At 35.1% G+C, this 23,770-nt stretch overlaps 1 protein-coding gene across 1 annotated transcript; it reads right to left on the reverse strand.

Annotated features, from left to right (window-relative positions):
* Nucleotides 1–7,578: 7,578 nt before the first annotated feature.
* LOC141675571 (uncharacterized) lies at nt 7,579–9,690 on the reverse strand. Its single transcript, XM_074482053.1, has one exon. The coding sequence runs from the start codon at nt 9,688–9,690 to the stop codon at nt 7,579–7,581; it is 2,112 nt and encodes a 703-aa protein (XP_074338154.1).
* Nucleotides 9,691–23,770: the final 14,080 nt, after the last annotated feature.

Raw genomic sequence — 23,770 nt, forward strand, 5'->3', positions numbered from 1 at the left:
TGATGTACCGAGGATGGAAAATGACCAGTTAATCTTGAATTCGAAGGCACACTGCTAGATAAGAGCTTCTTTGATGATATCGTGATGTGTCATTATCTCTCTTGCTATAAATTATTGTTGCTCTTGGCACCTATTATTCCCATCAACTTAAATTTTTAAGTCAGTTTTTTACTTGTTGAGCACTCGATTGCTCACTCTTGCTATACTTGTATTCATCCAAAACAGTGAAGAATGAAGAGGGCAGAGCATCTGATTATCCAAGGCAGAGGAAAGGAAAGGAACATGTTCGCGATGATAGCCTCTAAGGGATTGCCATATAATATCTCTATGTAATAATGTTTAGCTATAAACTAGACTTGTAGTAGGTTATAGCCTCTAAGGGATTGCCATATAATATCTCTATGTAATAATGTTTTGCTATAAACTAGACTTTTAGTAGGTTCCTGTGGTACATATAATAATCAGATTGTGAAGGAGACTCGATCTTGGAACTGTGGAATGGTGTTCACTATAAATGTCATATTTTGGTTATGTTTGTAATAATAATACAGGTGTGCGAAGCTTGATATCATGGAGACCCGAATCTATGAAAGCGTGGATTTGGGGGTGTCACAAAACTCGAGGCATGTTATATGTCATCCTCTTCATGGTTTAATCCAGGTTTCCTTGATCAATAAGTAGACTATCATTTTAAATCAACATTTGAGCGCCATGCCATGCATTTCACAATCTAGCTCACATAAGAGATCAATAGTATCTCCCCAAAATTAGGAGGGTTAAATTCTTTCTAGATCATTCATATTTCTCACACGATTTCTAATATATCCAAAGTTCACTTTTATCATTACCCGGTCAAAGGCAACTTTTGATGTAATCAAAGTATATTAATCATCGTATAGAAATATAATGATTTCAAGTCGAAGAACCATTACATCATTATCACTGTGAGAATTACTTATGACACAATGGACATGTAGAATCTCACATTTGGTCTATCCAGAACCATGTCTATTTATATATTCCTGTGTTTTTTTACTTTAGTATCATTATACCTATGATCAATGAGATGTGTTCATCAGTCAACAAACACACTAGTCTTGATGCATTATTATTATCCCTTAATAATAATACTCAACTAAGGATATTTGTAAATATCGATATTATTTACATAGTCTCATTTCTAAGTCACGTACTCAGAGATATAGAATGCATATCATATTCCAAAGACATTTATTAATCTAATCTTTATATCGCGGTAAATTAAGACATAATAAATTATAAAAAGAATAACCAATAGTACATAAATATTAACAATCCAAATGTCATAAAACAAAATATAATCGTGTTGTCTCTAGGGCACAAACACTAACAATCTCCCACTTGCACTAGATCCAATCATCTATATATCTAATACCATTAGAACTAGAATGACTGTCATGCTTCTGCTGGACAAAGCCTTAATCAGTGGATCTACAACATTATCATTAATATGCACTTTACATATATGTATATCTCCTCTCTTATTAATCTCTCGAAGAAGGTGATATCTTCTAAGTATATGCTTTTCTCTGAAATAAGCCCTTGGTTATTTAGAATGTGCAATGGCTCCATTGTTACCGCAATAGAGATCAACTGGATCAGCGATCGATGGAATCACACCAAGTACCGTTATGAATTTCCACATCTAAACAGCCTCTTTGGCTGCTTCACTGACAGCAAGAAAGAAACACTACTAGAAAAAAGACCTTAGACATCGGTTTTTAACCGATGTCTATGTAAAAAATGTATGATGTCTTCGCGACTGATGTTAAATGTATTTTCTCATAGACATCGGTTAAAAACCGATGTTTATGTAATATTACACATCGTTTCTGAAAAATTTCTGATGTCTAATTCATATTGATGTTATATAATTGTTTAATGTCAAGTTCAGAAATGTAATATTAGGACGATTAGGCCTGTTTAAAACTATAACACACAATCAATATTTATAAAATAACATCGGTTAAAAATAAAAAACCGATGTCTATATCTTATTAGACATCGATCATTTTCTAAGTACCCGATGTCAATATTGATAATAGACATCGATCATTTTCTAAGTACCCGATGTCAATGTTGATAATAGACATCGGTTGTTTTCTAAAAAATCAATGTTAGTATGATAAATAGACATCGGGTGTTTATTTTTAAATTGATGTTATTACCCTGTTTTCATTTGCTAATATTCCTTTATTAACATCGAATATTTTATTTTTCTGATGTCTTTGTGATTTTAAGATAATGCTTTTATATGTGTAAACTGATGTTATTTATGGTTTTTTAACATCAGTTCTAATAACAATGTGATGTCTGTTTCTATTATAATTAAACTGAGCATCTCTGTTTTTGCATGAACCAGAAAACTCCATATGGTAAAATCCAATCAACCAACAATTTTCCATCCAACCAACCAACAATTTTCACCCCATCAACCAACAATTAACCCAGATTCAACCAACAACAGTTTTTATCCAATCAACAATCTAAAACATCTACTAGAAAATTCAGAACATCTACATTAACCAACCAACAACAAATATATAGCGAAAATAGTTCTAACACATTGTCAAACATGCATCTTACAAATTCGATCATCAAGTACATTATGAAACCAGAATTTACAGTAGCGAGGCAAGGAAATTTACAATCTACATTTTGTCTTGAATGAAGTCGATAACATCACAGCGAACCTGGTCTAGCTCCTATAAAGTGTAAGACTTGCAAGTCTTGGTCGCCCAACAAAAATTGAGTAAACCGAAAAGGGAAATCATAAAAAAATGCATCTAAAATGCCACATTCAGTCATACAAAAATGAATGTACGGACCTTAGAAGTAAAAGAAATTTCCCTGTCCTCAATAATTTCCTTCATGTACCTCATGACCACATAACCACATTCAACCCCACCAGGCTGTTTCGGGGATCCCTGTTAAGATAAAAAAAACTGGCTTTACAAACTGATTAAATCAAGATTACTGTCGTACTATAAAAATTATAATATAAATTACTTACTACAAGATTCTTGATTTTAGGAGCATTGTTACCCCTTCCTGTTTGAGAATTAACTTGTTTTATTGTCCTGCATATTATAATGACACGGTGTCAAGAGTCATATTTCGAATACAAGAAATAAATGAAAACAACCTAAAAAATAAAAGGAATAATGTTACTCTGATAAAGCTTTTTCTAAATCATCAAAATGAGTTGGATGAGGCAAAGGATTGAGAATGTAAATGTCGCCATTCCATATTACGACCAGAATCCAGTGACAACTGTATTATTATAAATTTACACAAGTCGGATATTTTTAAAAATAGCCTAAAAACCTAAAAGAAAATTAAATTAATAGATTACAATATGCATTTAAAAATACTTACTGATGATTATGTGGCAGGAAGAATATGTGATTTTGATTACCCTCTTTCAACCGACTACCAACATTTCGTTGAAAATCAGCATTCAAATTAAAGTTGGCGCCAGGATCAAAAAATCCATACAGGACCACATCATCATTCTTGCGAACCCTCTTAATTGTACTATGCAAGTGCCTATACATATGTGGGAGAAATTAAAATTACTAGCAGACCAGTTGTGCGATAATTCAAACAGAACCTATAACCATGAAAATAAATTACTTACGCCATATACGCAGATATCGCAGCTTGTCCAATCATGTCAAACTCTAACAATGCTTTTAAATTCTCATGCAATATATATTGTCTTCTCAACTCCAAACACATCGGAATCACATAGAATAGGGATCTATTCCCCGCTGGCTTTCATAAATGTCGTAGCATGTTTGTACAATACCTTGTATTGGCGTGGCACTTTCTTGGTGACCTTGACGTGAGTGAACTCTTGTTGAATTTTATGCACCTCACCCTTGTTCTTTGACTGCGACACATCTCTTTTCTTTTTCTACAAAAAAATGAAAGAATATAAGTAGACATTTATTCACCTAATTAACCCCTATTTTTCAACTTTTATACAACTTTAGCAACCAACAAGCACTTGTAAATACCACAATTGTCCGTAGGCTGATTAAATTTCGAGGCCATGCCAAGTGTGAACCAACGGCTTCACGAACATGTTCAATTTCACCAGGTATAGGCACGGGAACTAAAGCATCTGGTTGGATATGTCCATCAACCGACACACGAGCATGTCCAGGCTTCAGGGGCACTCCATGAACCGAAACATTCATTTCATCATCTTCGAAAACAGTACCAAAAGCAACCTTATTTTCGATGCTATCCACCGAAGCTCACAAATTTGTGGACCCTATAATTTTAAGGAGTAAATTATATAATTACTCTACAATTTGAAGAACTGTATAATTACAATAATATTTGTGAAATATACCTTCTTTTCTGATGGAGGGGGTTGATCATAAGCAAGACAATCATCATTCACCAATATTTCTTTTGCTTTTGGTTCTCCTTCAACTGGTTGGCAACTTGCTCTCTCCGAAAAATTCGGAGACTGCTGATTAGATCCTGTAAACAATGACTTGAGCTCAGCCATTTCCCGTCTTGTTCTTACCAACTCCTCCTGTAGCACTCTATCACGGGCCAACAACTCCGCCTTGGTAATTGCAGGTTTTCTCTCTTTCGGCAGATTAAAGAACATTTTTGGGGTGACGAAACCTCCAACTCCTCGAACCCTGCCTGAATGCTCAGGAGTTCCGAGTGCCGTAGTCAACACATCATCAGTTCCAGATGGTACGAATTCACCCTTATCCTTCTTTTCGAGTAATTCATCCTAATGCAGATATGAATACACATCAGATCTTAGGGACATATTATGAATAATGAAGGAATAAACAGATTTCTCATTATAATCTGTTTTTCTCGATTAAATGCAGTTTTTTTCATAATTTTTACTTACAATTCTGGCAAATACTGCTTCTTTATCTTCATCAAGTTCCTCATCATCTAGCTTTGACTTTCGAGCCTTTTTCTAAAATATTGCCCGATCTGGTTTCTCCTCGGGCTTCAGTTTGCCTTTCTTTATCTGTTTAAGATGAGAAAAAATTAAAAGGTGCTTTATTTGTTGAAGATGAGAAAAAATTATAGCTAGGTTCTTACTTCATCCTCTTGTAAACCAATGTAACCCTTCCTTGACAAACGATGATGATATTTTCGATTACGCACTCTTTCGCTCTGCAGGGTGCGTAGTTTCTGCATCATACAACGAATAATTATATCCAAGTAAATATTCTAAATCCAAAAAGGGCACACTGGCAAAGAAAATGCATCCATACCAGCCACTTATCACCTGTCCTCTGCGCGATAAATCTCGTCCAAGCTTCTTGACCCACAAACCGATAAATTTTTGGAGGCCTCTTCAGTTTCTTCTTTTTTTCAGCATATGGCATCACGTGTTTAGTTGTTAAATCAGTTTTAAACTGTCTCCACTTCTCTCCTGCAGACTTAAGCACCATAGCCTCACTTTCCGGAGCAACTTTAAATGTACCCTATGGACAATAAAATACACAAGTTTATAAGGCTTAGATAGTAGTACTAAAAATAAGTTGTGTGTGTCAACTATAATTTAACACCTTAATATCAAGCCATAATTTATCTTTCAATTCCCGATCCACATTTGACCAGCTGTCAATGTCGATAGGAATCATAGTTCTTGCCAGGTGCCCTATGTAGGACTGTAAGGTACACCTAGTATCTCCGACAGGAACTCTAAACTGATTGTATCTGATTTTAAATCTCTTACCCTGGGCCTTCCTTACCAATATTTTTTTTAAGAGAGGAAACACCTCGTGCAGCTCCCAACCTTCTTTTCGCAGAATTAGAATTAGTTGTTGTTTCTTGTTCAGACTGTTGCTTTTCAGTTTGAGGTTCACTTGGTGCTTGTCCATCCTGATCACAGTGCTGTTCAACCTCCTAATCACAATGTTCTTCGACCTTTTTAACTTTTTTAGATTTGCTTTTGTTGGTTCTCTGTTTCTTTGCCATTTTTGTCCTTCACTCTGAATAATAAAACAAGAAATAATTAGTCACTGAATAAATGAAACTCTACATGAATTAAAATACATTTAAAATTACATATGCATGAATAAAAATGCATTCAAAATTACAACTGGAAAATTTCAAAACAAATATAAAAACAAAATACAAAAAAATTATAAAAGAAAAATTACAAAAGAAAAATGCATTAGTCAATATAATTCATTTACTCAAAAAAATTACAAAGGAAAATTAAATATGCTGATTAAATTATAACAAGCAAAAAGTACAGAGAGCTAAATTAACAGGATCATTTTTTAACCCAAATTCCCTCAACATTAGGCCTAATACTATGTGCAACGTCTTCATTGGTCACATCAGAAGCAGGGATGTTAGAGCAGAAGGGAGGATGTTCCATGATCGTGTCACCCAAATCATCGTCGTTATATAACTCTTGATAGTCTCTAGTTGTGGAAGTTAACACGATCGACCAAGTAGGATCAACCAGATCTTTAATGTAAAACACCTGGTTGACTTGGTCAACAGAGACATATTTATCCTTCTTATGGCCTTGTCGATTGAAATCCACAAGTGTGAAGCCAAGATCGTCGATCTTTATGCCTTTATCATTCTCTGCCCATTTACACAAGAAGAGTGGAGCTTTGAACTCATGGTAATCCAACTCCCATACTTCCAAGATTATGCCATAAAAGGTCATATCACTCTCAATGGGGTTTAAATCTTTCGCACTGGACACCTGGACTGCCTTAGCAACCACAGAAACTCCACTGTTTTGAACAACCCGCGCATCATCTCGGTCTTTCGTAAAGTATCGAACTCCATTGACTGAAAAACCTTGATAAGTTAAAACAGAAAATGATGGTTTTCCAGCGAGCCAACGTATCGTCTCTGAAACAGCATCGGGATTTCCCTTCATTTCACTACTTACCTATACATAATATTATATAATAAAAAAATCCATCAGTTGCAAACTACAACTAACAACTATTTAAGTAGATAATACACAAAACCTACTTTTTTTTCAAACCAATCGGCAAATAGCCGATTGTGCTCTCCCATGAGCCAATGAACACTTTTTTTCTTCCCTCGGTAAATTTCATCCAAATACTCCTTGTGCATTCTGAGAATATGCATAAATATTAGAAATAACCCACAAAAATTACATCTTCAAACAAATAGGACAAGTTAATAAAATAAACGTGCACGATATAGGGATACACTTCATCATTGTTTTGAAGGACATGCAGATGAGCCTCATCTCGCTCTTTTTCTTCCACGACCTTTATTATCGCGGCAGATAATGGACCAGATTGCTTGCCTTGCTCAACTGGAATGCCGGCAGTTGTACAAGTCTGGCTCATAAATTCTGTGCAGAATTCTACTGATTCTTCTTTAAGGTAGCTTTCTGCCATACAACCTTTAGGATAATATCGGTTTCGTACGTAGCTCTTTAGCACTTTATTTAATCGTTCGAAGGCATACATCCATCTATAAAATACCGGTCCACATAAACGCACTTCTAGGACCAAGTGGACAATAAGATGTAACATTACATCAAAAAATGATGAAGGGAATATTTTTTTCTAGATCGCATAAGGTTATTATTACATCTGACTGCAATTTATCGAGTTTCGAGACATCGACAACTTTGCTGCATAAAGCATTAAAAAAGAAGCACAGTTGTATGATTGTGACCCTAACATTTTTCGGGAGAACGGATCGAATGGCAACAGGGAGGAGTTGTTGGAGATGGATATGGCAGTCATGGGACTTAAGCCCGTATATCTTCAAATCAGACATGGATACACAATTTTTTATGTTTGATCCATGTCCAGAAGGAAGTTTCATAGACAAGAATGAGTTCAACACTTTCTTTTTTTCAACCTTCGACAAAGTAAAAGGGGAAGGAGGCAGATAGGTCTTCTTTTCTCCTACTTGAGGAGCTAAATCATGTCTAACACCCATATCAATCATATCACGACGTGCCGCCTCACTATCTTTTGACTTTCGCATATTTAATAATGTCCCAAGCAGATTATCACACACATTTTTCTCGATGTGCATAACATCGAGACAGTGGCGAACATGATGATATTTCCAATATTCTAACTCAAAGAAAATAGATTTTTTCTTCCATGGACATTCCACCTTCTTCGACTTTTTCACCTCTTTTCCAAAACAAAAATCAATTCGTTCCTGACGCGCTAACACTTCTTCTCCGGAAAGGGGTTGACATGCGTTCCCCAACTCTTGTTGTCCGTTAAAGGCCGCCTTCTGCCTCCTATAAGGGTGCTGCCTAGGAAAATAACGGCGATGACCTTGGAAGCACATCTTCCTAGTGTGACTTAAATATTTAGCCACAGTATCATCACCACAAATTGGACAACTCTTATAACCCTTATTCACGCAGCCTGACAAGTTTCCATATGCTGGAAAATCATTTATAGTCCACAATAAAATTGCTTTTAGAGTGAAATATGATTTACTATAGGCGTCATAAACGTTTGGTTCACCTTCTTCCCAAAGTTTTTTCAGATCATCAATCAACGGTTGTAAATAAACGTCGATGTTATTTCCCGGCTCATGTGGACCAGGAACTAAAACTGACAACATCATGAACTTCCTTTTCATGCATAACCACGGAGGAAGATTGTACGTTACCAACACTACAGGCCAGCATGTATATCGATTGACTAACCCATTAGTATGCGGGTTGATACCATCCGCTAATAAAGCCAACCTAATATTCCTAGATTCACTACCAAAGGCTGGCCAGCGGTAATCGATATTCCTCCAAGAAGGAGAGTCGGCCGGATGTCGCATCTTGTCATCATTTATTTGCTGATTTGCGTGCCAAGTCATGAGTTCAGCAGTAGAGGGAGATTTAAATAACCGTTTAAATCTTGGAATTATAGGAAAATACCACATGACCTTGGCTGGAACATTGACCCTAAGTTGGCCATTCTTCCGGACTTTCCAACGTGACAGCTTGCAATGAGGACACTGAGAAGCATCAGAATGTATGCCCCTATACAGTATACAATCATTGGGACACGAATGAATTTTTATATACACTAGACCTAAATCGGATAAAGTTTTCTTCGCTTCATATGCGTTAGGAGGTAACACATTATCTTTGGAAAGGATCGAGCCAACTGAAGAGAGCAGCTCAGTAAAGGCAGTGTTGCTAATACCAAACCTAGCTTTCCAGTTGTGCAATTTTAACATTGACTCTAACTTTGTGCACTTGCTGCCCTCAAACAACGGTTGTTCCGCATCAACAACAAACCTCTGAAAATCATATGAATCCTTATCGTAATTACCCGAATTAAAAGCCGCTTCACAAACTTCAACAGTTTCTGATGCAACAAAATGCTCTATAGGTTGGTCTGAAGCAGGACGTGTACTACCTATAGAAGACCTAGTACTCCTAGTAGATTTTTCTTCATGCCAAATCCAATCAACATACCCCAAACTAAAACCATGATCGTAGATATGTCCCCTTATGATTTTGGTTGAGAATTTTTTAAAATTCACACATCGACCACATGGACAAGGAATTCTTTTAGGATCTTTATAATTTTCTTCAGCGAAAATCAAGAATTCTTCGACGCCAATTTCAAATTCTAAAGAATCCCTATCTTTCGTTATCCACGACTTATCCATAAATGAAAATGTATGACCAGCAATCTAGCAACCTAACCACCTGATGGTCATTTCAACATCAAAGCGCGAATTAATCAATATAAGTGCATATATTCAAGTGCATATAAACAAAACCAAGAAAGTCAACATTGTTTAATCAGCATAATCAATACAAGTGCACATATTCAAGCGCGAATTATTAACAAACATGCCCTTAAAAAATTAAAAGATTTTACACAAATGACAACTAGTACATTCATGGCATCTCATCTATTAAAAGAGAACGATACACTAAATCTGATACATAAACAACAATCCAAATCAAATAATGTATACATAAGTAATGACAGATCGGTTACTGGTAAATCCCTTCCTACATAATGTATACAAAAAAAAGGAAAAAAGCAAACGAATAAGAATTTCTAACCTCCTTCTTGAAGTAAAATGTGCAGGCACTGTCAAATTCCGAGACTTGATGAGATAATCTGCAAATGGACAAAATCGAATTTAAAAACATACTATTATTTAAACTTTAAACGGACAAAAATCGGAAGATATTAACCAAAAAAGAAAAATACATGCAAATATCAAACCTAATTGATATATTTAGGCAAACCTAAATATATATACACAAGAACACAAACCTAATTTATGTTAAAAAAATGCAGATTTATGTAAATATATATATACATGCATATTTAAAACAACTCATGAAAAAATATAAAATTAGAGTACAAACCTTATTTGGCTTAATGAATCTCAAAACCTGTTCAAAAAGGAAAAAACCCATTAAAATTTATGAACAAACCCTAATTGAACAAATGTAACCTAATCGAACATACAAACCTTATTGAACAAACATACCTGTTCAGAAATTCGGGTTTCTCGTAGATGGATTTTGATTAACTGATGGTGTTCTTCAATTTGGGGTTTAATTAAAACCTATGTACTTATTATAAACTGATATGGTGTGTGTGTGAGATAGAGAGCGATGAAAGAGAGAGAGGGAGAGAAGCAGAGAGATGGAAGAGAAAGGAAAAGAGAACCAGAGAGAGTGAGCTCAGAGAGAGAGAGCAGAGAGAGTGAGAGTGAGAGAGAGAGCAGAGAGAGAGTGAGAGAGAGACAGGAAAAATAATTAGGGGGGAGAAACGGGTTTTTTTTGTTAAGGGGGAATATTTGGGGAATAAGGGGGGAAAGTTTCCGCATTTTTTTTTAATTTTTTTTAAGTTAACCATCGACAACGGTTGTAAAATACAACCGATGTCTATAAAACAAAGACATCGGTTATATAGAAAACCGATGTCTAACTAATGTTTTTCATTTTTGAAAAATAAGTATAGACATCGGTTATTTTCTGGACCGATGTCTAAAACAATAAGTAACATCGGTTTTAAAATAACCGATGTCTAAATGAACTTTAACATCGGTCGTCTGAGCGACCGATATCTATTGACAGAATTCTAGTAGTGACAGAAGCGATTCTTCCCACGGAAGAGTCAGCATTGTACTCGGCTTCCATTGTAGAATTAGCTATTGTCTCTTACTTTGAACTCTTCCAGCTTATAGCACCTTCATTAAGACAAAATAAATAACCTGACTGAGATACTGAATCAACTCAGGCTGTCTAGAAGCTAGCATCAGTGTAACCCTTTACAACTAGCTTCTCATCTCCTCCATACACCAAGAGTAAATCTTCCTTTTTAAGTACTTAAGAATATTCTTGAGAGCTGTCCAGTGGCCCTCTCCTGGATTAGACTGGTATCTGCTCATCATGTTTAAGGCATACGAAACATCAGGATGAGTACATATCATCACATACCTTATAGATCCAATTACCGAAGCATGTGGAACTTTGCTCATACGGCCCTTATCATCTAATGATTTAGGGAAACTATCTTTTGAGATCACTATCCCATGAGACATTGGGACATATCCCCTTTTTGCCTCTTGCATCCCAAAATGATGCAACACTTTATCAATGTATGTATTCGTACTTAGGCCGATTAATCTTCTTAATCTATCTCTATAGATCTTGATTCCTAATATATAGGTAGCATCACCTAAGTCCTTCATTGAGAGACTATTTTCCAACCAATTCTTAGTAATATATAATCTACATATAGTACTAGGAATGCCACATGGCTCCCGCCAACCTTCTTATAAACACATGGTTCATCTATATTTTGAATAAAGCCAAAATCTTTGACTGTTTCATCAAAATGACGATTATATCTCCTTCAGGCTTGCTTTAATTCATAAATGAATCGAAGCAACTTACAGACCATCTTAGAAAACTTTGGATCGATAAAACCCTCAGGTTATATCATATATACATCCTCTTCAAGGCTCCCATTTAAGAAAGCGATTTTGACATCTGTTTCCAAAATCTCATAGTCGTTCTAAGCAGATATTGCTAGAAAAATCCTGATTGACTTGAGCATAGCAACTGGTGAAAAAGTCTCATCATAGTCTATACCATGAATTTTTTTGAAATCTTTTGCCACTAGTCGTGCCTTATAGGTCCGTACTTTACCATCCATGTCAGTTTTCCTCTTGAAACCCCATTTGCACCCTATAGGTTTTACCTCTTTGGGTGGATCAATTAAAGTCCATACTTTATTTTGATACATGGATTCCATCTCGGAATTCCTGGCCTCTAGCCATCTCTTAGAATCAGGACTGTCTATAGCTACTTGGTAGGTAAGAGGCTCATCATTGTCTATGAGCCTCACATCATCATCTGAAGTCAAGAAAAATCCATAATATCTCTCTGACTTATGACGAACCCTAGTAGATCTATGAATAACTCGTGTTTCTGGAACAAGAACATCTTGATATTTATCCTGCCCATTTTCTAACTCTAGTTCAATATTATTTTGTACATTTCGATCTTCATTGGATCTATAGTCCTCCCACTATTTTTCTTGGAAAGTAACTCTCTTTCAAGAAATATAGTGGTTCGAGAAACAAACACTTTGTTCTCAGTAGGATTATAGAAATTATAACCATTTGTTTCTTTAGGATATCCCATAAATAAACATTTCTCCGATTTTGATCCTAGCTTGTCAGAGACCAAGCGTTTCACAAATGTTTCACATCCCTATACTTTTATAAAGAACATGCTATGTTATTTTCCCGCTCCATATCTCATCTGGAGTATTTTGAACTGATTTATTCGAAACTTGTTTTAGTATATATGCGTCATTTCCAGAGCGTAACCCCAAAAACGTATTGGAAGAGCTGCTAGACTCATCATCGATCACACCATGTCCAACAAGGTACGATTTCTCCTCTTAGAAACTCCATCCCATTAAGGCGTTCCAAGAGGAGTAAGCTGTGATACGATACCACACTCTTTCAAGAAACCTTTAAACTCAAGGCTTAAGTATTCTCCTCCATGATCTGATCTTAGAACTTTTGCACTTTCCCTTGTTTGCCTTTTTACTACAGCCTTGTATTCTATGAACTTTCCAAAAGAATTTGATTTTTTTTCTTCAAAAGATACACATATCCATATCTACTGAAATCATCAGTAAATGTATTGAATTAGTAAAATCCACATCTTTCCATCGTACACATTGGACCACATACATCACTATGTATAAGTCCTAATTGTTCGATGACCCTTTCACCTTGTCCGGTAAAAAAAGCTTTAGTCATTTTTCCAATGATACAAGATTTGCAATCTTTGTATAATTCAAAATCAAATTTATCCAAGTAGCCATCTTGATGTAACTTGGAAATACGTTTCTCATTTATGTGACCTAAACGACAATGCCAGAGGTAGTTTGATTTGAGTCTATCATCTTAATAATTTGTTATCATTACTATTTACATTATAGAAATGAGTATCAAGATCAAGAACATATAAACCATTAAACAAACGTGTAACCGTGTAGGTAACATTATTCAATGAAAATGAATAACTATTGTTCTGAATCAAAAATGAAAAACCTTTCTTGTCCAAACAAGAAACCGAAATAATGTTTTTGCATATCGCATGCACATAAAAACAATTATCTAGTTCTAAAATAAACCCAGTGGGCAACGATAAATGATAAGTCCCTACAGCAAAAGCAACAACCTTTGCTCTATTGCCAACATGTAGTCGACTTCTCCCTTTTTCAATGTCCTACTTCCCCGCAGTTCCTGCGCATTTATTCAAATATGAGAACCACATCCAGTATCTATTACCCTATGAAGTATAAGTAGACAAATTAACTTTAATAACATAAATACATGAATCAGAAGCTCCAGTAGCCTTCGTCTTCTTAATATTCTCCAAATAAGCATGACAGTTTCTCTTCCAATAACCCAGTTTCTTGCAATATTGACAAGTATCACTCTTTGCAACACCACCTCCATGATTTAAAGCCTGTTTGGGAGCAGTTTTAGGAGCAATAGCGGGTTTGGAGGGTTTGGATCCGATCCTCTTCTTGCCTTTCCATTTAAATTTCCCTTTGGCACTCCCCTTGTTCACCATCATTATGGGAGCAGAGGATACCTTCTGAATGTTGGTCTCAGCAGTTTTTAACATAGCTCACAATTTGGTAGGTGTCTTATATATCTCATTCATGTTGTAATTCATTACAAACTGAGCATAGTTGTTGTTCAAAGATTGCAAGATCAGATCTATTTGGGCTTCCGGACCAATCACGAAACCTAGATTGGCAACTTACTCCATATATCCAATCATCATCAGAACATGCATTCCAATCGGATCACGATCACCTTATTTGCATGCATAGAAATCTTTACTTGCATCAAACCTCTCTTGACGAGCTTGTCCTTCAAACATACATTTAAGGTGCTCAATTATGACATAAGCATCTATATGCTCGTGTTGTTTTTGAAGCTTACACTATACCATAAAATCGCTATGGTAACCACATTTTAAAAAATGTGTCAAAAACTATTGTTATTGGGAGGGAACACTACATATATTGCAAGAACTTTTAAAAGCATTACAATAGAACTGAAAAAATTGGATGGACTTAAAAGTTGTGTGCTATTGCAACATTTATTTAAATCTGTTGCAATATATCTGAATTTTTGGCAAAAATTTTAGATGGGCTTCTGTATACTATAAGCGGGATTTTTTTGTTGGGCTTACCAAAAAATATTTAAAAAAACAGAAAACTAAAAACAGATGCTCAGATAAACAAAAAAACAAACACCCTGTCACAGGAGAGAGAAGCTCGAAGAAGATGAAGCCTGAAGCTCCAATTGATTGAAGGTCGAAGAAGACGAAATTAAGCGGGAAGAAGCTTGAAAGCTGCAAATCAGGTAAAGCCTCGACATATTCTTGTTCTTATTTTCAATCGATTATAAGTTTGGGGTTTAATCGAGTATGTCTTGTGTGTTTAATCGAGTATGTTCTTTTCAAATCTTAATCTAGTATATTTTGTGTGTTTAATCTTTTTTCTGGTCTCAAAATACAATTTAATCGAGTATGCATGTTCATTTTTTTTGCTTTTAGTTTAATCTTGTTCTTCTTTTTGATTCTGCTTTTAGTTATTCGTGTTTACGTTGATAATTTGAGCAGTACTATGTTTAATTGGGGCAAATATTTATTTATATTTGCTTTGTTAGTGATTTTTTATGAGTACTTAGTATCGATTTGGGGAACTTAAATAAATTGATGTTTAGTTCATGATTTCCTGATTATATTCAAGTTGATGGTGTCATTTTTTTTTTTGCCTTATGTTTGTATTCGGCTGTAGATTTTTCATTTTTGAAAATGAATAGAAATTAATGCTTTGTTTATGAATGTTTATAAGTTAGGAATGAAAATGACGTTTTTCCTATGTTTGTTTCTCTCTGTAGAATATAGGTCTGTGAATTTACGATATGACTTAGGTTTCGCTTCCAAAGTACAATGAGGCCTAAAGTAATGGGGTGATAGATTTTGTGCAAAATTCTTTTTATAATTTTGGCATATGATCTGAACTAAGATTCCCTTGCAAAGAGTGTAGTAATCATTTCTTGTTTTCTCAAGACGGGGTATATGATCATCTCGTTAGTAATAGTCCGTGTCCATCATTTTGTAACTGGATGTATGAAGTGTAAACCCGTAAGTTTAAAAAGGTTAGTCAGGAGAGGGGTTGTGACAATGGTATGGGCCTAGGTGATGATTTTGATAAAATGATTCATGATGAAAGTAGAGTTAGGAATGGAATGAATGTTATAAGCTTGTTGAGGAAGGAAAATGGCCTTTGTATCCCGAATTTGAAAACTTTATTCTCTTAGGTATTATAGTGAAACTTTACTTATTAAAGTGCTCTCATGGTTTTACCGAGGGTGCATTTAGCGGTATTGTAGAGTTAATAAAGGAGGCATTTTCCAATGAAAATCTTCCTTCTTCTTTTAATGTGGCGAAAAATATGATTCGAAATTTAGGTCTTGATTATCAAAAAATACATGCTTTTCCCAACGATTGCATGTTATATTGGAAGGAAAATATAAATTTAACAAAGTAAAAATTTTGTGAAGTTTCAAAATGGATACCCCCAAAGAAAAATATTGATGCACCTGTTTCTCATGACTTAGAAGAAAAAAGGTCAACGTCCCTGCAAAAGTCTTACGATACTTCCCATTGAAACCAAGGCTCCAGCGTTTGTTCATGTGTAAAGAGTATTCTAAGCTTATGACATGGCATGCACTAGGAAGAATAGAAGATGGGAAGTTAAGATATTCGGCCGATGCAGAGGGTTGGAAGTCGATGGATGTTAATCATCCAAATTTTGCAGCGGACCCTCGAAATATCAGGTTAGGTTTAGCGGCAGATGGGATTAATCCTTATCGATCGATGAATATAAATCATAGCATTTAGCCAATTGTTCTAGTGAATTATAATCTTCCTCCTTGGTTGATATGAAACCTAAGAATTTAATTCTTTCGGAAATAGTCCCTGGACCCGTGTACCCTGGTAATGATATATATATATATATATATATGCAGCCACTTATCGCCGAGTTGAAATAACTATGGGAAGTAGGTTTAGAAACTTACGATGCCTTTGCTGATAAAACATGTATGCTGCATTCGAGTCTCCTCTGGACCATTAGTAATTTTCCAGGTTATGCGATTTTATCAGGTTGGAGCACCAAGGATAAATTAGGTTTCCCTAATTGCCACTATTGTATATCCTCCTTGTATTTGAAGCATAGTCATAAAGTCTGCTATATGAACCACAGAAAATTCCTACCTCATGACCACAAGCATAGGTTTGATACTAAAAGATTTAATGGTAAAGTTTAAACAGATGTTTGTCCCCCTCCATTATCTGGAAAGGATATTGAAGAATTATTACATGGTTTTGAAAATTATCTTGGGAGACGAGATGCAAGGAAAAGGAAAAGGGGTGCAGATTATCCATTTAAAAAAGAAGTCTATATTTTTTCAATTACCATATTGGAGAGATAATTTAATTAGACATAATCTTGATGTCATGTGTATAGAAAAAACATTTGTGATAAAATAATATGAACTTTGTTGAATATTGGTGGAAAGACGAAAGACCATGTCACTGCCGGAAAAGATTTGCAAGAAATGGGTATTCGGAAGGTTCTTCATCTCATTAAAATTGGTGATAGCAATCGCTATGAAACCAGGGCAACAACTTTTGACATTACGAAAAAAGAAAAAGAAAGCTTTTGCACATTATTCATGGACGCTAAGCTGCCTAATAGAATTGCATCTAATATCAGTCGATGTGTGAATATTGATGAAAGAAAGATATTCGAGTATAAAAGTCACGATGAGCACTTTATACTCCAGTATCTACAATAATTTGCTGTTGTAAAGACCTTAAAACCAGAGGTCGTAATTCCTTTCATCAGATTAGGTGTATTTTTCAGGGGATATGTAGAAAAGTGATTGAGTTGGAAGAAGTTAAAAAGTTGCAAGAGGAAGTTACTGAAATACTCTATCAACTAGAGATTAACTTCCCGCCGACATTTTTTGACATCATGGTTCATTTTCCAATTCATGTATGTAAAGAAGTGGAAATTGGAGGACCGGTGCATTTGAGGTGGATGTTTGGAATTGAGAGATATCTAGGTAAACTAAACTCATATATTCGAAATAGGAGTAAACTAGAAGGGTTTATAGCAGAAGGGTACTTGGAGGACGAATGCGTGACATGTTGTTCCAGGTTTCTAGCTGATGCTGGAAAAACAGAGACTGATGAGAACATAAATGTTGGATACCCCATTGGGTCCAGGAGAAACAAAAATTGAAAGTCTGTCTACTTATCAGAGAATATATGGGTCAATGCTCATCGATATGTACTATTTAACAGTGGAAACATCGATATTGAGAAGCTGATCGAGTACGTTCTCATTCCCGTTAAATGTTCAAGTTAATAATGTACTTTAAACTAGTTATACATTGTAATAATAATTTATTTTGATGTATAAATTATAGGAAACATCATATCTTATATAATAATTAAGCATAAAAAAAAAAGAAAAAACGCATGCTCTAGAATTTCATAACTCATTAAAGGTCGGGGTTGAGAAAAGAACTAAAAAATCATTGGAATTATCAAATTTGGCAAGGGGGCCTCAATGAGCAGTGAAGAGGTTTAGTGGCTATGTTATAAATGGATTCAGATTTTACACCAAAAAAGGGATGCCAACTGTACAACACAAAATAGCAGCGTCATATTGACAGCTCTAACCAACAGTTTTGTGAGTTCGAAGGATCGAAATCAACTGTTAGGGATGTTATTTATTACGGAGCAATTGAATAGATTATAGAATTAGACTATTAGGGGGTATTTATTGTTGTTCTTTTCAGGTTCATTTGGTACCAAAAAGATAAGGACTGTTTTGGGCTCACTCTCGTCAATTTCAGTAAATTATGTCAAAAGGATGATCCATGTGTACTAGCTACACAAATACAACAAGTGTTATACATTCAAGATTGTACTGAAAAGAATTTATGGTTTGCTGTTACAAAACTACCAAAAGAGTACAATGGCATAGACGAGGCAACTGATGATGTACTTGAAGATATTTATGGACCTACTATGCACGATGCTGAACTCGAACATGAATTTCAGAACCAAACAGATGATATCACTTGGCATAGGGATGACATTCTGAATGAACATGTCTCGTCCGGCGAAGAGGACGAAGATGATGATCACTATGACGAATAAATGGACATGCTGATTTCTTAATTTTTATTTTTTTGTGTTCTTTTGTTGCGTGTAAATATGAGAAACTTTGTACTACTTGTAATTTATTGGATGCTTACTTGTAATTTGATTAATTTACTTGTTATATGTTACTTGCTGTCGGTAACTTTATTTGTTGCTTTCCTGCATTTATAGTATCATTTTATGTTATTCTTGGGACTGATGAATATTTATTTTTCTATCATTTTCAGGATATAGAAGAAAACTATATTTTCCTCAGGTTCCACCATATGAGACAATTTCAAAAAACTACATACTCAAATGGAACGTGTACCGAGATTAATGAAGCAGCAGATCCTGATAGGTTCTCATTCTCGGTAGTCATGGAGCATGTTAAAGATGATCTTGGATACACAAAAATTGGAGGCGTTTATGCGATGAACAAAGGTGGCTGGAAACTACTTGTGAATAATAAAGATGCGGATGATCTTGTACAAGGGGTACAAGTTGGTTCTTTCTTGGATTTTTACGTTGACAATGTCGTAGAAAAATCTATTGAGCATGCTATCGAAATACAACCTCATGTTATCATAAGGCCAAGGACAAATTTTGAAGGTAAAATGTTGTACAATTTTAATTTTTAGTTCAAATTTTATCAGTTACTCTGTATTTTTTAAGGACTGATTTCCCCACATTTTTTAAGGATTGATGAATATAGTCTTTATGTTGAAGCCGTTGATGTCCCATTGAAAAAGAATTTTGTGAGAATTAAAGAACTTAAGCAACACATAACTGATAAAAGGAAGTCGCGAACTTTTGCGTATAATGAAATGGAACCGAAAAAGCAGAACAATACCAAAAGGTTAATAAGGCAAGTGATGTGGAGAAAAAGAATGTAAGAGATGAGCTGGAGAATAAGAATGCTAGTGAGAAGGTAATTTTTTTCATATCCTATGTTATGGTAATTAAAAAATCTTATTTTTTTTATTAAATTATATACTTTCTTTCCGTTTAAATGTGAGTTTATTATTTGGCGCTTGGTTTATACAAAAATGGTAGACTATGAACTAAATAGAAGAAGGAGAATGGAAGAAAATGCACAACAAGCTGAATTATTAAAACTGAAGCAGAAGGTAGAGGAGCTTCAAGTTTCTGGGAAATACAAAACTAAAGCACAGAAAAAAGTTGCAGATCCTTGGTCAGAAGGTAAATTTGATCGTGCTTTTGTTTCTGGACATGATAGTATAAGCGAAGACGAAATGGTTATTCCTGAGGTAAATATTTTTCATACTCTTATAGTTTAAGTTTGAGGAAAGCATTGACCTTTTTTAATTATTTAGCCAAAAAAGAAAGTCAAAAAGCTTAAAAAGGTGAACAATGTCGCCATTAGACCAAGAACTCGTTCATGTTCAGTAAATCAAGTTGTAGGGAAAATAGAGGTATATGAATTTATTTTATTAAATTTGATTCCTTCAAGTGAGAATAGATTTAAAACATGTTAGGTAATGAATCACACACAGAGGGGGGGGGGGTGAATGTGTTTTTCTGATTTTAGGCTTTTCTTGAAAGCTAATGGTTGAACAAAGTAAATTAAATCTTGTATAGAAAAATGTTCATGCAGAATTTAAACTTGCAGAAAGAAAAGAACACAAATCTTCAAAACTCACTTAATTTTTATATTAAAAATTAAGACTGTTTTCCTACAAAATTTCTAAGCTTTTTGATATTAAAGAGCTCAGCTTCTTCTTGAGAGTGATACAAGAGATTTTATCTAAATTGTTACTTCTAACTACAGGACCAGTGTTAACTCTATAACTCAGTTAACTGCTGGTTTACACAGTGGATAATAAACATGCTATTAGCTTTTCTAAAATGTCACTTGTCATTTCTATTTATAGAAAAGCAAATCTTCAATTTCTGGCTTAACATATCTTTAGAATCTCGTGTTTACTTTAATCTTCCTTTGTCAGTTAATCTTTGCCATTGATCTAGCACACTCTTCAAGCTATTTTTTGTAGACTTGTCAATCCATCTGTTGGATTGTTTGTTGATTGTTTATCTTGGATATTGAAGTGATCTGCAATTCTGTACTTTGAGACTATACTTCGAGATCTTTTGTTTGAATTAATAGAACATTTGACATCTCGATAAGTACATAGGCTTATCGAGATCTCTAGCATTCCATATTGAGTTTGACTTGTAGAGGTCTTCATCTTGTCGAGATCTCTAGTTTTCACATCTTCACTATGACTTATCGATAACTCTGAGTTCTCTAATGAAGGAATGACTTGTCGATATCTCCAATCTTTAGTTCTTTAAATTGGCTTGTCGATATCTTCTTGAGTTCTTCGAGTAGCTTTCCTGACTTCTCCACTCCCGGTGGATATTGCTCATCCATCGAGTAGATATATAGCTCATCCGTCGAGTAGATATATAGATCATCCATCGAGTAGATATTGCTCATCCGTCGAGTAGATATTGCTCATCCATCGATTAGATATTGTTTATCCGTCGGTACTCTCTGGAGTTCTCGAATGACTTCCCTATAACATTAAAAGTGTGACCTGTAGAGATCTTGACTTAGAATATTTTTCTCCAAACAAATTTATTCAACTCCAAGCTTCTTCAAAATTCTTCTGAGACATGATCTTCTTCCAGATAGAATCCTTAGGTTTGATACTGTTTTAGGAAAAAGACTCCAGTCTACTCCTTTGTATTTTTACAGACTTTGATTGTTATAAGTACAAAATACAATTTAAGATAACAATACAACTTACTTAGGGTTGACAAATTATCTTAATCTTGTTAAAGTACATGCATGTCTTTTACAATAATCTCCCCCAATTTGTGAGAAGATTGCTTCACACAAACTCATGCATGTTAACAAGACTAACCCCAAGTTTAAAACTGATGGAAGTTAAAATTAAAACATAAAGCTTGATAGAATTACAGCTCGTGCAACATAAGATTCACCAGGTTTCATGATTACAAGAATCAGGTAAAGACAGTTTTTACATCTGCTTCTTGTCTAAGTTTATCCTTCAAGTAATCAAGAATTTCAAGTTCTTCTATGATGAGTGTTCCACTTAGGGCTTCCACAAGTTTTTGCCTTGCTGCCTTAGGGTAACCCTGGTTCAGATACTCTAGGCTGAATCTTGAGAATCCACCAACTTTGATGTTTAGAAATCTACCATCTTTAGAAATTCTACTCATTCCTTTTACTTTCAACTCTTCTAATCTTTTTATAAACATATCTATTTCTTCATCATGTCTCCTTCTTCATTCTTCAGCTTCACCCTTATCTCTTTTCTTTGTTTACTCCCTTTCAATCAACCATTCAGCCAGAGATTATCTCTATGTCCTTGTAACAGTGTCCTTGCCTTTTAACAAAGTTAACACTCTCTTAATTTCTGCAGGAGTCAAAGAATCCATTAACTTTTTGTCTAGAAGAGTGAATGTACCATCCTTAAAATAGACTCTAACTTCTCTCAGGGATACAACCCAGATTTTAATAATTTCCTCAGCTGGATGTTGGAAATGGTCTTCATCTAAGGTGCACCAATTTAGAGGTAGAAAGTCAGATTCCTTAAAGCAATTAAAGATGGCCCTTTCAGTGACTTTCACTTCCTTTACAGGCTTGACTTTCTTAGGCTTTCTTCCAACAGATTTGAGCTTGAATTTTATTGAAGGTTTGGCTAAAGGTAGGGTTGTCATTTTCTTATGATTTGTGAGGCTTGAGGTGATTGGAATTTTTAGGAGGGAGTTGGCAGTTTGTCTGTAAAGAAATTTTGACTTAGATGTTTGGGAAGGTTTGATGTTAGAGGTAGTTGATGTTGTGGGTTGAGCTAAGGTTTGAGATGGTTGTATTTGGATTTTTAGGGTTGTTTGAGTTCCTGAATCATCATGAGGTTTTCTGCTCTTCCTCTCTCCCTCTTCTCTTCTTCTCTTCATCTTTCTTGTCATCCTCCTTCTTCTTCTCACCACCCTTGCTACCAGATGGCTTACTAGACTGACTCGGATTTGATCCAGAAGGATTCTGATCACTCTTCTTGTGTTCATCATCATCCAAGTCATCATTCTTAAACTGAGTTTTGGGCAAGTTGACTTCTGCATTGTCCAGATATCTCCTTAGTAGCTTTATCATTTCCAAATCATCATGGTTCTTGTTTTTTTTAGCTTTTAAGCTAGTTCCTAGGATCATGATAAGCTTCTCATTGCTCCTGACACATTGTTTAGGGATATTGAAAAATCTGAATTGTTTGGTAGTTGGATATATGTATGTTATACCCTTGCTTGGTTGTAGATATGCTTCAGGAAAGGCAGCTAGATGAGCATCTTTCAGTACAGTTAGTAGCTTGGTATCTTCATGAGTTATAGCTCTAACTTTTCTGATAAAGATATCTAACTCAGATGCCCTCCTTGAGACAAGGCAATTGGGAGACACCTGCATACATCTGTCTGTCCTTGAGTCATTTGCATTAACCACTATCCTATCTTCCTAGAAAGTTGTCCTTGTTGTCCTTGATCACTCTTATGAAATTGATTTTCTTATCCATGGCCTTTTTATATATGAAGTGATTGTTTTTTAGAGAAGCTTTTAAGGCATTGAGTAGTTCTTCAAACTCTTTGCTCAAACTAGGTCCTTCAGCAGACCTAATAAGTCTCTTCTTGTCAAGATCAACTTCTTTAGTTTTCTTACCAGCACCTTGAACTTGATGTTGAGATGACCTTGATTGTGCCAACTTGGCCTCTATCTCCCCCTTAGTCTTGTTGGCAAGCATGAGAAGGGGAGTAGGAATTTCAGGCCTTACTTCTTCAGGCAAAGAAGGTAGTGGTATGTTGAGTTTACCCATGATGGCTCCTAAAGCTATAGAATTCTACATTTGAAGATGCTTATAGGAATCCACCAGAGTTTAGATATCTGTTTGTTGGATTTTGACAAGAGATGTCAAAGTC

This window comes from Apium graveolens, chromosome 1, assembly GCF_009905375.1.
Source record: "Apium graveolens cultivar Ventura chromosome 1, ASM990537v1, whole genome shotgun sequence".
NCBI lineage: Eukaryota > Viridiplantae > Streptophyta > Magnoliopsida > Apiales > Apiaceae > Apium > Apium graveolens.

Bases quoted from the DNA above. Each gene is read 5' to 3' on its own strand.
- LOC141675571 (XM_074482053.1), bottom strand. From the start codon at position 9,690: ATGGATAAGTCGTGGATAACGAAAGATAGGGATTCTTTAGAATTTGAA.